Source organism: Rhincodon typus, chromosome 19 (genome assembly GCF_021869965.1).
Source record: "Rhincodon typus isolate 14 chromosome 19, sRhiTyp1.1, whole genome shotgun sequence".
Classification (NCBI taxonomy): Eukaryota; Metazoa; Chordata; class Chondrichthyes; order Orectolobiformes; family Rhincodontidae; genus Rhincodon; species Rhincodon typus.
This window is the reverse complement of record NC_063350.1, coordinates 24266643-24282825: the sequence shown is the minus strand read 5'-3', so window position 1 is coordinate 24282825 and position 16183 is coordinate 24266643. Positions and strand designations below refer to the sequence as shown.

Sequence of the window (16183 nt, the reverse complement as noted above, 5' to 3'; positions counted from 1 at the left end):
CCAATTTTTGTAACGTGGTACACAGTTGATGATTTGGTATGGCTTCCTTTTGGAATCATTGTAGGGTTCCTAGCCAATATTGTATGCATAATTTGAAACACACATGTTTAAAGATTCTCTTTTAAACAATGGGTGCCAGGAAATAATTTGACATCTCATTTGTAATGATAGCCAAACAGCATATGATAACCTTGCTTTATTGTGTGACATCACTTTATGCAGGAAATCACTGGAGCAGGCAATGGTCAGAAGTGGAGTGGTCTTTAGCAGATGGCTTGCAAGAATCCTCATTAAGCCTGAAGGAGGTGTAGATACTTAAGTTAACCCTTTGAGGACTACAGTGGCATTTCTGCAAAGTTATTAAAAGCAGGTTTCAGCTATTTATAAAATATAGTTCACACTGTTTTTACTTGATTTGATTGCAGTTAAGTTTTGTAATTTGTTACAATGTTCCAAAACCAATTTTAAAAGCTAAAGAAGGTATACATGTTACAAGTTATCATTGAAAACTGCGTCCTCAAAGGATTAAATACATTTGATAAACAGGTTTTTAGGGCACTATTTCCATTCAGCTTCCCATACCTGAGAAGTTTATACTTGGACACAAAGGCTTTAGTGCACTCCGGGTGTGAGCACGTGTAGGGCCTCTCTCCTGTGTGAGAGTAAGAATGGACTTTAAGTTTGTCAACACTGCTGAAGAATGCTCCGCAGATCAGGCACTCAAGGGTTCTCCTTGGCTTTGACTCCTTCCCTTTCCATTTGGCTTCTAACACCTTCTGCGCATCTTCCTTCTGTTTTGTAATTGTGATTTGACTTAGGTCATCAGTGGCAACAGTTGCCATTGCAGCCTTACAGGCCAAGTCCCTAGAAAAATGGGGCTTTACCCACCTTCTCGCTACCAAGTGTATTTCCTGTGTTTTCAGTCTGTGTATTATGATCACTTCCAGTTGATAGATACCTGTTGCATCCAGAGTTTAAGGTTGCTTCAGCAATTTGGGAGGAGTAGAGAAATCTTATGCCTAAAAGTCAAATTAAATACAAAGATTAACATTTCTAAACATGAAAATCATGATGTCTGTGAACCTTCATTTATTAATCACCATTGGACTAACTATACAAGATATTCAGCCTTCCATCTTATTTTCATGATCAAACACATCTCTGGTCAAAAACAATTTAATATACATAATTCTGATTGAAAATCACACAATATTAGCCCTCAAAACATACACTGCACATTTCTTAAGAGCAATCTACATGTAGCTTACTTTCACTCAACTCATCAGGAACATGGAGTAAAGGTTGAATTCAAGGCACACTGGTTTGAGAGCCAACGTACCGTTTCTAGATGTTATAGGCAATGATTTCCCTTACTTGCAATGAGTAAATCCATACCAAAATAGCAGGAAGAGAGCAACTAGATACCTCCCCACAAGGGGGGGGATGAAAGCTTGAGACAAGGAAAATAAGAAAGCAAGTCAATTTTGGCAGCCCTTTCTGTATTTCAGATAGGTTCATTGACGAAGTGACACCAGTAAAAGCTGATTATAGATTTCCATCTATATACGCCTTGGTTCAAAAGTGTTAAAAAACATGGAAGCCACTTAAAAAGAAAATGAAATAATGAAAACATAAGCAGCTAAGTGTACACAGGAAACCTTGACAAAGATGCCTATATTCTAATCTTTGAGAATTAAAATCTCAGATTCTTTCAGTTGTTAATGAAATGAAACTTTTGAAGTATTATTTTTGAAGGTGGACGAACTCTGCTGACGCAAATCTGAAGTTGTTGCAAAATAATGAATAAAAGGCACACTTCCACTGACAGAAAATTGTGGGATCAAACCTTCAGCCAACAGTCCATGCAACAAACCAGGACTTGAGGAAGGGCTTGTTTTCCAAACAGGTCTCCTTTTAAAAGGGCATAAGGCACTGTTGACACCAATGGTTTAAATGCCACGCTGCTATTCAAACAGCAGAAATTTCTCCAGGTAGTCTTACCAGCATTCTTCCCTCAAACGCCACCATCAAAACAAGTCAACTGGTCATTCATTTCATTGCTGTTCATGGCATATACTTACACTAATTGGCTACTGTGCTTACCTACACTATTCCTTTGAAGTGGATTAAGTATTCAGCGCAAAGAAAGCATTTTAAGATGTTTGAGATGTAACACGTTGTATAAGTGCATCTGTTTTCCTTGTAGTCTGAACAGAAATTTATGAACTTAGCTTAGCTTGGATTGCGTGCTGAAACAGGATTGTGTGGTTCTGTATGCAAAGTTAAATTTTTTTGATCCAAATTGTTCATTATAAAGCAATCACTCAAACAATGGACCTTACGCCAATTGCAAAATTATAGACTCACCAAAATGAGTTTATGTTTCTGCTATAACCACGAGCTGCAGGATTCTAGCAAATTCACTGCTGGTTTAAAGCTTGGAAAGACTTCAAAAAAAGGTAGGAATGCGAATTCAACCTTTTAAATTTTTTTTAAAAAAGGAAAAATGAATCCTTTTGTATTGCAACAACTTCCCAACTCCCCAAATCTGTTTTTACATAAACGCGAAGCGTTGCATTTTGGTAAGGCAAACTAGGGGAGGGCTTATACAGTTAACGGTAGTGCCCTGGGGAGTGGTACCAAACAAAGAGACCTAGAGGTGCAGGTTCATAGTTCCTTGAAAGTGGAGTCACAGGTAGACAGTGGTGAAGACGGTGTTTGGCATACTTACCTTCACTGGTCAGAACAATGAGTATACACAAATTAATTGTCATGTTGTTGGCTCTACAGGACATTGGTGAGGCCACTTTTAGAATACTGTACGATTCTGGTTGCCCTTCTATAGGAAGGATGTAATTAAACTTAAGAGGGTGCAGAAAGATTTACAAAGATGTTGTTGGAATTGGAGGGTTTCAATTATTGGGAGAGGCTGAACAGACTGGGGCTTTATTCCCTGGAGCATAGAAGCTGAGAGGAGACCTTACAGAGGTTTATAAAATTATAATGGGCACGGATAGGGTGAATAGTCAAGGTCTTTTTCCTAGGGTGGGGGAGTCCAAAACATCAGGGCATAGGTTTAAGGTGAGAAGGGAAAAGATTTAAAGCAAGGACCTGAGGGGTAACTTTTTCAGGCAGAGGATGGTGCATGCATGGAATGAGCTGCCAGAGGAAGTGGTGGAGACTGGTACTAACACAGCATTTAAAAAGGCATCTGGATGGGTATATGAATGGGAAGGATTTAGAGGGATATGGGCCAAATGCTGGGAAATGCGACTAGGCCAGTTTTGGGTTTCTGGTCAGCCAGGAGGAATTGAACCAAAGGGTCTGTTTCCATGCTGTATGACTCTTTCAATGACAATAAACTTGTTACAGAAGCAGCATCAACATTATTATGGAAGAACTGGCTGAGGTTACTGTGAAGGTCCCATCTTCTCCAACTCACCCCTTGCCTGAGGCACGGTGACTGTCAGGTTAAACGACCAACAGTCAGCTCTCTTTAATGAGAGGGCAGTGCTATGGTCCATTAAGACTATGATGACTTTGTCCTTACTGATCAATATGACAGGGGAAATAACCCATGCAGACAGGATTCTAGATAACAATACAAATCCTAACAGTTCATCGCTGGGTAAGAGCTCTCCATTGAATGTCTCCTATCCATCTGTTTTTGCAATTATCTGCCTAAAACATTTCCTAGTGTGTGCCATGCCTTAAAAATTGTTCGTAACATCCGTAATCTCTGGGCTGATAATTAACCAAGCATTTCAGTTGTTTTATAGTACACAAAGAAACTGATATCATTATGGTGTCAGAGGTAGCTGCCATTACAATGATTTAATAAATAATCAGCAGATCTGCTATGATATTGTTCATAAATAATCTGAAGTATAACTTGTATATTTTAGTTAATCTGACCTGCTCCTTTAAAGCCAGATACTCCTTGTTGGGAATCCAGGAACTCAAATTTTATAATTCAGATGAGATCAACTGGAAGTCAGTAAGGTTTTTTGGTACAAAGTTCTTGAGGAAGACCTCAAGCAACAAGCCAAATTTGTGCCACACAGTGCCAAGGAATGGCCTTTGACAGGAAGAGATAGAATCTTGCTATTTCTCTTTGATGTTCAATGGAATGACCATCAGTGAATCCGTCACCGGCAACAGCAACAGCAACCAGGAACTCAACTGCAGCAGGTCAGAGGCTGGGAATCTGAGGTGGATATTTCACTTAGTAACTCCCCAAGGCTTATGCACCCGATCTATAAAAGGTACATGTCACAAGTGTGACGGAATACTCTCCCTTGGCCAGGATGACAGAAATCCTTGGACATTCAAATCCTGACACTGCCAGGACAACACAGCCCCATTTGTTTGGCACGACATCGACCTTAAACATGAACTTGAACTCATCCAAAACTCCACTGCTCGAGCTCTGTTCATCTTTTCACCCCGTTCTCTTTCACCACCGATCTAGCAACCCCTGCATTTTAAATTTCTCATCCTTATTTTTACTAATTTCACTGCCTTAATAACTGATCCCTGTAACCAACAGACCCAGTACAATGCTTGGCCACTAACTTAAAACCCCTGCACAGTCTGTATAATTCAGCCCCTCGAGCATTCAACATCCCCATGGCATTATTCAAAATAAAAAGAGGAAGAGCTTTCCTTGGTATCCCAGTCAACATGCATTCCTCAGCCAACATCACTAATAAACAAATTATCCAGTCACAATGACATTGCTATTTGTTGGCCACGGCTGTGCGCATATTTGTTACCGTGTTTCTTCGATTTCAATGTTTCCAAAAACAGTGATTGCAAAATTAATGTCTTTCCTTTTTAAATTTTGGAACTTGGCCCATTCTTTTCTTTCAGAACCTTTAAAAATAGGTACACAGCACGTGTGGCAACCTGGTGAATGAAGACTGCTGCAGTTTCCAGCAAATGCTTCATGTTAAGTTTACAGCTGCCTTACCTTTTGGGACTTGGCTACAAGATATAGCTTTATACCCAAGGCCATTGTGGAATTTATCCTGGAGTATGCGTCTCAGAACATGCTGCAGATTACCGCTCTGGAAAGTATAGATTCCAGGTCATTCTTTGTGGTCCTATACAGCCAACTATTCCATGGCTGCTGGCATAAATCGCTATCAATGAATCTGTGTCTTTATCAAGGAAAAAGCAAAAGCTTCTGTCTAAGTGACTGTGTGCTTAATTTAACAAGATATTTTCTGAATTAATTACTATGCGGTGAGAGGATAATGATCAAACTTACAGTGCAGTGGAGGCGTCATGAAGTGGAGGGACACAGGTTGATATTCACCCCTGAACAATTATCCCGATCAGTCATAACTCTCTGGTCAAGTATCTGATCTGCACTTGACATCTACCAAAAGAGGTGGAATATGTTGCCAGGCCTCTGCTCTATACTTCTGAATAACCACTTATTAACTGGGAACAGCGGAGGCCTGGGAAACAATTGTACGCCTTCTCTCTCAGTCACAGGAGATGCATTTCCCAACGAGATCTGCATAGGGAAAAACACAGAGATTTCAATCTGCCCCATGCAAAGCAACTAACCATCTAATGCTTCATGACCAATTTCTCCATGTTTCCGATTTCCAGTTGCTTCAAAGTGCATAACAGAATTACGCCACATGCTCAAAATGCAGCAAGAACCTTCAATAAAGTTAACTAAATGAATAACAATTACTTAGGACTGGAAGTAGTGCCTGGATGACAAGGATTTCTGAAGAGTTTATGATTTGTCTCGGTTGGGTGCCAATATCACAGTCAAGGATACTATCGAGGAAGGCCAGACAGCAGAAGAGGTAACCATTCACTTCAAGACATCTTCCAGCTGGTGAGACACTTATTAGCAAATCTATACTGTCACAAAGCTTCAAGAGCCAACAAGATGCTGGAATTCTTGGATGTCAAAACATTATGAACATGAGAACAGAAAAAGCAAAAGTATACCCTCAAGTCTGCTCTGCCATTCAATCCTCTGCCTCAGTTTTAGATTTCTGCCCATTCCCTCAATTCCTTGAAAATTCAAAAAACATCAGTCATTGCCTTGCACGTACTCAATGATGAAGCATGCGTTTCCCAATTCTCTGAGTGAAGAGACTCCTCATCTCAACGGATCTTCAGAGTTACATGCAGCACAAATTAAAACTACTTGAACTGAAAATTAAACAAGTTATTTCAGGGACATTCGTGTATTTTTGTTAAATACAAATAAGTACATCATACTAACTGAAGAATTTACCTTTGGCATGACTTGCTCCACATGTATAATAATCTCCTTTGGTGCTGCCAAGACAATTCTTTTTCAGCCAGTTCCAACAATTCTTGTTGGAGGACACCAGGAAGTGTTGCTGCACATCTTTTTTACTGACCTGCACAGGAATAAAATCCCACTAATTAGAAACATTGAATCACCTTTTCAGTAAGCAGTGCTGTTTAGTGAACAAAACCCCTTTTTGTAATGTAGCACTGTCCAGTTCTATTTTGAAGTCCTCTCAGTTACAATGCCGATTACTTTACCCTGACAACACATACTCAATTCTAAGCAGATATGGACTCTTATCTTCAAGCAATATTTCTGGTGTGGAAACATTTTCACAGAACTTTTCAAATGATCTCTGTTTTAACAGGGAAACCCACAGTCATGTCCACAAGACTGAGGAATTTGGATTCAAAGATGATTCCTAATTGACATTAAAAATTGTGATCTCCAATATTATTCACTAAACTTTCTATAATCACAAGAATAATTGCCAGTGACCCAAATCCAGGCTTTCTTTGTAACTAATAACTAATACATATGTCTCATGATGAGGTATTGCAGTTCCCCCCATTGACTATTATAATATGCAAATTAAATAATATTGGATCTCACTTATCAGCTGAAGTCAGGTTGCAAAATTAAGCAAATTAACAGTGTAATATTGCAAACAATCCTTTAAGCATTTCATAAGTTTGTTGTTTCAAACCCCTGAGGGACAACCTAATGGGGACTTGGTTACAATCAGGTAATTCTGGTGATATTGTATAAACGCTCAAGCTGCATTCTAATCAAAATTTAACTTAATTTTGAATTTCATTTTCATAAACGCTGAAATGAACCACTGCTAATCAGTGCCTTTTCATGAATTTCTTTAAGGACGGTAACCAAATTTAAACAGGGCAGGCATTTGCTATTATGGAGTTTTGATTTATTTAAATTCAACTGCAATGTGCTTCTCAGTGTGACAATGCTGTTTTGCATGAAATGAATCAAAGCCTGAAAATAACTAGCTATTATGAAAATTAACTGCTGACAATATTATTTTGGGACACAAAGACTTTGCAAGGCGTTCAGCTTGTTTTAATAAGTGCAGGATTATTAAAAAAATATGTTTTTCATAATTTTGTATACAAACCACAATGCTTCCTATCTTCTAGCCATAATGTATAACCATGTCACTGGCACATTTAGCATGAAAACTTTTAAAAATCTTAACAAGACATTTCCGAAAGTTGTGCCAAGTACGCCAAATATATTTCCTGTTTCTGTTAATAGCACAAAATCCCCACTAGGTGGTAGGAGAAGCACTGAGCAAATAAAACAGTAATTTGACCACTGATCTCAGCTGAACTGTCACAGAAACTGAGTCCAAGACAGTTGTTAATCATATGTAAGATGAACTCAAATTTAAATGCATATTTATTATTTGGCAGTGTGTGTGCGTGCACACGTATGCGTGTGCGGTCTCTTGAGCATTCCCAATGTCATCACTCCACCATAGGAGCCATGCCTTCAGCTGCCAAAGCCCGAACCACTGGAATTCCCTCCAAACCCTTTCCAGCAATTTCTTTACCATTAAGATGCTGCTTGAAACCTACCTCTGATAAAGCACTTGGTCACCAGTTCCAAAGTCTCATATGGCTCAATGTCAATCCTGGCTTAATAAGTCTCAGTGGAACACCTTAGGATATTTTGTTTTGTTGCCAGCACTATATTATTACAATTTGATATTACATACAGCTACACATAGATATCCAAAATTCTGTTTTGAATGGTATGTTTGGTCATTATAGACAGTCTCTTCAATGCTACATTGTGGCAGCTGTAGGCTATATATAGTACATTGTAATATATTTAGCTGTATCTATGCAGTTGTGGTACATGTTGCCTGGACACAGCTATTGCATTGGAATTTATATATTTTGTTTTATTTAACCTATTTTTCTAATCAACTTGTTCAGAGATGCTATTGCACACCTCTGGAGCAGGTAGGGCTTGAACCGGGGCCCCTCGATCCTACTGTGTCACAGCCCAAGTTTAAAGTTTATGTTTTGCACGTTACATAATTGCTCCTTCCTATTTCTCACTTCCATGCTGCTCTTTGGTGACAACATTGGGAAACAAAGTTAATTTTTACCTATTCACACTGACAACACTAAAATCTAACGCACAATAGCTCTCTCAGCTCCTCCACTGTTATCAAGGGCTGAAGATCACCAGAAATTAATTAAGAACAAAAACAAAATTGCTGGAAAAGCTCAGCAGGTCTAGCAGCATCTGTAAAGGAAAAAACAGTTAACGTTTCAGGTCCTGTTCTGAGGAAGGGTCACCAGACCCGAAACATTAACTCTGTTTTTTCCTTCACAGATGCCGCCAGACCTGCTGAGCTTTTCCAGCAACTTTGTTCCGGATTAACAGCATCCGCAGTTGTTTCGGGTTAACTGTTGATTTGATGACTTTCATTGAGGTTTCTCTTAGTGACCGCTAGCAAGTTCTCTCCATGGCAGCCCTCTCAGCAACAGTGGAAGCACTCACTGCTGTTGGGACTTCCTGGGATCACCAGAGCCATTTTTAAACTCCAGCCATATGCAAGAACAAGTGCTGCCAGTCAGGAACTGCCCTTCACGATACACATAGTGGAGGCAATTTTTAAAAATATCATCTCTGGGGACATATACGCGGCACAATCGACACTTCATTGCAAATCCAATTGCATAACTGTACACAAAGAAAAGCTGCATTGGCTTCTGGGAACAGATTGGAACTAATGGATTATAAATTTGTTGTTTGAAAGCCAATGAGTGATCACTGCAGCCAGCTCAAATCTATTGGAAATACTTGTCCATTAAGCCCTGTCTGTCTTGTTGTGCCTTATGTTGCAGCACTCTATCAAGCAGAAGGTGATGCTTCACCTCACTCAATGTCATCATCCTCCTCCTCAGGAAAATGCTGCAGCTCGCCCAGCTCTTCAGAATCCATCACATCTCTTCATTACTCGCTCCAGTTGTGTTGGACTCAGCATTCAACGTGTACCATAAGGCTCCCCCAGACTACTTCAAATCAGGGGATTACATTAGAATCATCAATCATGGTTACAAAGGGCAGTCCTCGTCTCTCAATAAATATACTTGAAAGACATCCAGCCCTTGAAACATAGCAGGAACACAAGAGTTCACAAGAATATAGGCATGATGGCATCTCCCAGGGTACCTGCTGCAAATTTGGAGTGGTACCAATGATCACAGATAACATGTGCATTGATTAAATGAAATCCTTTTCTGTTGATAAAGTGAACGATGCTCTAGACTTGACATGTGTACAACTTATGAAGCCCTGCACCTGGGAGAATCCAGCTATACTTCCAAAGCCCACTTTGCAGGCTGCAATATTTATCTCATCACAGGAAAATCAGTTAAAATTGAGAGATCTGGCACTAATTGCATTAGTTAACTGCTTTGATACATTTCTGAATCCTAGTTTGAGAGTTCCCATAAAGGTCCCCAGTGGATCCTTGAATGCAGGGAGTTTTACAAAGGTTTAGAGCAGCTGTCACCATGATGACCACTCACTTCTTCAGGTAACAGGTCCCACTCCAGCAGTTGGTATAATTCAATGACAGTGTCCTGGGACATCTCAGTCTGCAGCAACACAACACCTCGTTCATCTGGAGGAAGTGACACCAAGAACAATAGACCCTGGGCCTCCTGTACCCAATCCTCATTCGGCTGCGACTCCCTATTGTGGAGGCTGTTTGGCAGCCACAGGAGGTTGCTGCTGATCCTGGGCTTGCTAATACATCTGTTCCTCTTCAAATTCTCTTTGCCTTCATTACACCAGAGTAACAGCAACAATGTCCCCTGCTGTGGCTGGATGCATTGGTCATGAATCCAATGAACCAGTATGGAGAATATCAGATATGGAACAAGTCCTGAGCAGTCAGCACTCACATCACACACAAATGATGATTTAGCACAGTCCTCCAAACAGACAGAATGGAAGCCTCTAACAAGCAAGGCCACGAAATGCCTCTACAAGGAACTTTGCCAATGAGTGCAGCACAAATCATGTCACACAAATAAAGTAGGTGATTATAAATGCTGTAAGATCACTAATGCCTTGGTCCCCCACCACGAGCAATCACATTAAGTAGCATTGCTTATTACAGCATGTTGGCAAATACTTCCAGTTCAAGGCGAGAGGAAGTCAGTTGCACTCCTTGTGCAGCCTATGGGATCTTGGATTGTCTTTGAGAATTGTGGACTGTGGGCAACACTTTTAGAATGACGTGTGATTACTTCAGCTTCACGTTGACTATGATCAACTTGCAACGACCAACGACATGGTCAGGATTATTTGTGACTAGGGTTTTTAGCGCACACTGTTGGACATAGAATGCATTTCACATGCAGAGTGCTATGATTACAGATGACTTCAACCTGTACTTTCAAAGTGCATGAACAATACTACTGCCCCTTGAAGGGCCTCACATTGTTCAAGTAGAGCCTGTGTGCTCTGGCATCCAGAAAAATTTGCTTCACCCACTTTGAGTATGGTCACAGCCACTGTCCATTTCCATTGCATATTTGCATTTCATGTGAGTGTGGAGGACAATGCAGGGTCAGGTTTGGCAGAGTCAGTTGCAGGCTCAGCTCAGTAATCAAAGGGGCCCTCTGAACCTCCATGTTCCTTTCTTCCTTGCAGTCCCTGTTGCGCCCAATACAATGCTTTCACACATTCCACACACCCATTTGAATGGTAACTTCAGCTCCCAACATTGCACCGAGCCCCAGATGTACAGTTTAGTCATAAGTCAACCACACTCATTCGAAGTCCTTCAATATACTATTGTTTCCCCATGCCCGTACATGATCTGGTTTCTCCCTTTAATTATTGTACCCTTCTGTATCCCAGCATGCTGCCTTCAATTTCCAGAATTAACTTACCACACCAGTGACCCCTGCTAACCCCCTAGATGTTCATTCAGTAAACCCCTCCCCCCTCAAGAATTGACTGTCCACCCCATCCACCCTCTATTGACTTGGACGGGCAGCTCCAATTCATGACTGACTAGGCCCCAGATTGATATCTGTGACCTGAGTGACGTCCCATGACTCCCAGACTGGTTGCACTCAACCAGCCAGACTGATCGTGGTCACTCCTGTAATCTCAGCAATACAGACCCACCCACCCCCATCCCACGACTATCAAACTGGTTGGCTTGCTTCATTCACACCTCTGAACTGATATCGGATGCTGCTAAGTTACTGTGCCAGGACCCCAGACCGAGGCCCGATTGAAAATTACTCTCCATAGACTTTCAGACTTGGCCATTTGTTCGAAGCGTATGCAGTGCGCTTGCTGCATGAGCTGTTTGCATAGGGTACAGCTATAACATTTACATAACACTGTTCCATGCAGTAACATGTCCATCCCCTTAGCTGATCACTGCTGCCAAGCTATCCGGCTTTGTATCTGTGCTAAAAGGTAAAGAAAGACAGAAGGACTGAGAGCCTTTAAGATTTAACCAAGGTGGCAAAGCACAAAAAAGCAAGGCAAGCCAAGGCAGGAATACCATGAGCATCCAAGTAAGTGACCACTAAGAGAGCAAATAAAGAGCCGTGGCATGCACTGTGGTACAAGCAATAACGTCAATGCTGCTCCTGCGTGCAGTGTCCTAGCAGCAACATTAAAATTAAAGGTGCCAATATGCTCCGAAGTGCAGCATTCAAGTACTGATCCATACGGTAAATTGGTTGGAGATGTGGCTTTGATGATTCGGTAAGGCTAGTACATGTCCAATGCCAAGTTCAATGGGTTTGGGTGTGTAGGTGTTTGCTACCCACAAAGATGGAGGCTGGAAGGAGTATGCAGTGAGCTGGATTCACTTTCACCACCGAGTTTTCAGGCATGTGGGAGAATAGGAAAATGCATACCAATGAGGTGAGATTGGGTACTAAAGGCATGCAGGTGTATTAAATAGGCTTCTTGCTGCTCACTGGCAAGCTTCCCGTCACATCGGTTTTCTGGATGTCAGTAATCTCATCGCTGTTAATCTCACTGTTTTCCCAACTGACGCACGACTGCCCTCATTGTTCAGGTGCTAGAAAAGGTTCTACCCTAAGCTAGCAAACCATTTACAAAAATATGAACAAGGTGCAGAAATAGGCCAACGAGGCCATTGAGCCTGCTCCAGCAAACTGATTGTAACATCAAAACCGCATTCTCACCTACCCAGGTAACCTTTCGCTGCTTCGATTAACAAGAATCTATCTTGATCTGTCATGAAAATATTCAATGACTCTGCTTCCACCAGATTAAGAATAATGTTCAAAAGACTCTTAACCTTCAGAGAATTATTTTTGTCTCATTTCTGGTATAAAAACCAAGGGTCATGCATTTAAACAGTGATCCTTAGATCTGGGTCCTCCCATAAAGTGGAAACTTCTTTTCTACATCGATCGTGTCAAGACCCCTCAAGATTTTATTTGTTTCAAAAGAGATGCATCTTACCCTTCTGAACTCCAACGGATTCAAGCCAAGCCTATCCAACCTTCCCTCATACGACCATGCACTCATTTGAGGTATTGGTCTTCTGAACTGCCTCCAAAGCATTAACATCCTTCCACCAATAAGCTGACCAATACTGGCATGGCACTCCAGATGTGGTCTCACCAGTTCCCCGTTTAGTTTTACTTTTAACTTGCAGCAAACAATAACATTCTATGAGCTTTCCTAATTACTTGCTGGAGCTGCACACTAACCTGTTGGGATTCCTGCATGAGGATGCTCAGAACCCTCTGCATTGCAAAGCTCTGCAATCGCTCATCATTTAATTGGATGCTTCTTTTTTAGCCAAAATGACCAATTTCACATTTTATCCCATTATACTCCACTTGCCACATTGTTGCCCTCTCACCCAACCTCTGCTTCTTTGTAACCTTCTTACTAGCAATTCTCCTCACACCTAACTTTCCGACCTATCTTTGCAACATCGGCCGAAATTGCCAACCATATCTTTCCATCCCGATATAAATTGGGAACATTTGAGCTCAGAGCACCAATCCATTTGATGCACCATTCATTGCAATCGTCGTGGAGTAGTTGGTGGAATTATCTACCACATAATGAAGAGCAGAATATGCAGTTGTATTATACAAGTTGCAAAACAGTACATATTGTTTTAAGATTAATTTCATTTTCTAACAAATACATCCTTCTGCAGTGATTCTATGACCAGTGTGGGTGTTTACATCTTTGTTTCTATTGCACTGCTGAATACTTTTAAAACTAAAATATAGCTCTATTAAGTGTTGCCAGGAAAACAGAATGACGCAGCAGTGTTATAAAAGAAGGGTAATACCCGAAATGTTGACCTGCACCTTTCCTCCAGATGCTGCCTGGCTGGCTGTGTTCTACCAGCCTCCTGTTTGTCTACCTTGGATTCCAGCATCTGCAGTTTTCTTTTAGTCTCTTACAAAATTCGAAGTGGGATTTCACATGGTGATCACTGACAGATTATTTCTCCTGGCTGGACAATCAAAAACTAAAATCGGGTCATAGTCTCAGAATAACAGATTGGCCTTTGTGCATATACATGAAATTCTAAGCAAATATAAAAGTTACTGACTTGTCACAAAAATCAATGCTACTTTTTCGATTGTTATAAAATAATTCTGAATGGCAAGTATAAATGGGTATTTATTTCATGCAGAGCTAAATTACAGTATGGCCACATTATAAAAAGTGTCCAACACAGAAGGTTTGGACCCTGGGGCTTGTGAAGCCAAAGGCATCTTAGTATTCTAATAGGTGACTAACCGAAGCAGTGAATACAGTGCCTCTGCATTGATGAACTAGCTGCAAACAGAACATTATTTAGGAGTATTATTGCATGAAATATATCACAAGGCATTTATAACTAAAATAAAAGTCAATCTTACAAGTTTTTACATTATGAACGCAGCATCTTCCAGATAAAATTGCAAATCATAGCACTGGAATTCAAGGAGGAAAGCAACATTCTCAGGGCAATAAATGAGATGCCAGTGTCCCTCAAAAACCAAGAACAAGTGGAAAAAAAAGTTCTAAGAGAAAGATAAATAGTGTGTCCATCACAAACTATTTTGGTCTAGGGGAATATGGTCTCTCAGGTCTTATTTCATTCTAAGTTTTTACAGTCCCTGTAGAAACCAGTGACATCAAAAGTGATGACATTCCCAACAACAAACGAAAATAACCAAAATGGCAAAATTTCACATTTCAAGACTTTTACTGCAACAAAATAAAGATCAAAACATGACTGAAAAGGCAACTGATGCAGCAAACCTAAGGGAAAAGGTACTTTCACATTAACCGATTCAACTGAGAAACTTCCAACTTTTTTTTGTTTACCGTAATTTTGACAGGTATGTACCAATACAAGGCTAAGTCCTAAAGTACCTGCAGCTTTTGAGCAGGCTCACTTCTCCCTGCTACATCAAGAGGAGTCTCCCAGTCCTTTGAAAGTTATTCCTCTCAGCGAGTTCACTTGAACATACTTTCACCGACAGGGTCCTCCTTGGTGACTTCTTGTTTCTTAAATCTCCAAAAATCACAACTGTTCTATCCTCTACTTTTTGAATAGAAAATCAGCTCTCACCAGCATCCTGCTTAGTTGCTAATACAAAAAAGTCTTCTTCCTTATCCTCAAAGCAGTAACTGCTTCAACTGTCATTTCTTTCTGTGTCGGCGTTCAAAACGCAATGGTCTCTTTTTTGTATCAAGGTGTGAAAACAGTAACTTTATTTTCGACAGGTCTCTGTTCGGGTTTCATTCCCCAGGACAACCAGATGACAGTCTCAGTCTGTCCCTGAGCACAAGTTTGGTATGACACTACCCCCTATGTAGAAGATTATGTTTTGCCTGGGATTGTGCGTGGAAGGTCATGTCTCACCAACTTCATCAAGTAATTTTTTTGAGGTGGTGACAAGAATAATTGATGAGGGAAGGGCAGTGAATGTTGTCAATAAGGCATTTGATAAGGTACCTCATGGCAGGTTGGTACAAAAGGTAGAGTCTCATGGGATCGGGGTGTGCTAGCTAGATGGATGGATACAAAACTGGTTTGGTCATAGAAGGCAGACAGTAGTGGTGGAAGGGTGCTTTTTAGAATGGAGATCAGTAACCACTGGTGTTCCACAGGGATCTGGCAGAAAATGTAGGTGGTCTCAATAGTAAGTTTGCGGATGACATTAAAATTGGCGGAGTTGCAGATTGTGAGGAGAATTGTCAAAGGATACAGTGGGACATAGATTACAGATTTGGGCACAAAATGGCAGATGGAATTTAATCCAGACAAATGTGAGGTGATGCAATTTTGAATTCAGGTGCAAATTATACAATAAATGGCAGAACCCTTAGGAGGATTGACATACAGACAGATCTGGGTTTACAGGTCCACAGATCCCTGCAAGTGATGACACAGGTGGACAACGGTGGTCAAGATGGTATACAGCACACTTGCCTTCATCGGTGGTGGCTTCAAATATTAAAACTGACAAGTTGTGTTACAGCTGTAACAAACTTTAATTAGGCCACATTTGGAATATTGCATGCCATTCTGGTCGCTACAGTACCAGAAAGTCGTGACTGCTTTGGACAGGGTGCAGCGGTTTACCAGGCTGTTACCTGGTCTGGAGGTGTGAGGGAAGGTTGGATAAACTGTTTTCACTGGAAAGGTGGAGGCTGAGGGGCAACCTCCAAAACTACAAAACTACTAGAGGCAGAGATAGTCAAAGGCTTTTCCCAGGGTGGAAAGGACAACTACAAAAGGGCACAGGTTGAAGGTAAAAGGACAAAAGTTTAGGGGAGAAGTGCGGGGAAGCTTTTTCACACAGAGGGTGGTGGGTGCCTGGA

General features: G+C 40.9%; 1 protein-coding gene across 10 annotated transcripts in view; it reads right to left on the bottom strand.

The window, feature by feature from the left end:
* The window catches only part of LOC109911602 (zinc finger protein PLAG1-like), a 126015-nt gene that overhangs the window by 21612 nt on the left and 88220 nt on the right, over nt 1–16183 (bottom strand). For 2 of the 10 annotated variants that reach the window (XM_048608334.1, XM_020510933.2), the window contains exons 2-5: nt 6269–6398; nt 5273–5524; nt 889–1019; nt 583–791 (exon numbers count right to left, since the gene is read on the bottom strand). In XM_048608334.1, coding sequence (XP_048464291.1) covers nt 583–791; nt 889–1019; nt 5273–5291 — 359 coding nt within the window. In that variant the 5' untranslated portion in view covers nt 5292–5524; nt 6269–6398. Of the gene's footprint in view, nt 1–582; nt 1020–4972; nt 5074–5272; nt 5525–6268; nt 6399–16183 lie in introns of those variants that run through there. The other 8 variants (XM_048608335.1, XM_048608336.1, XM_048608341.1 and 5 more) reach the window with 6 other exon arrangements.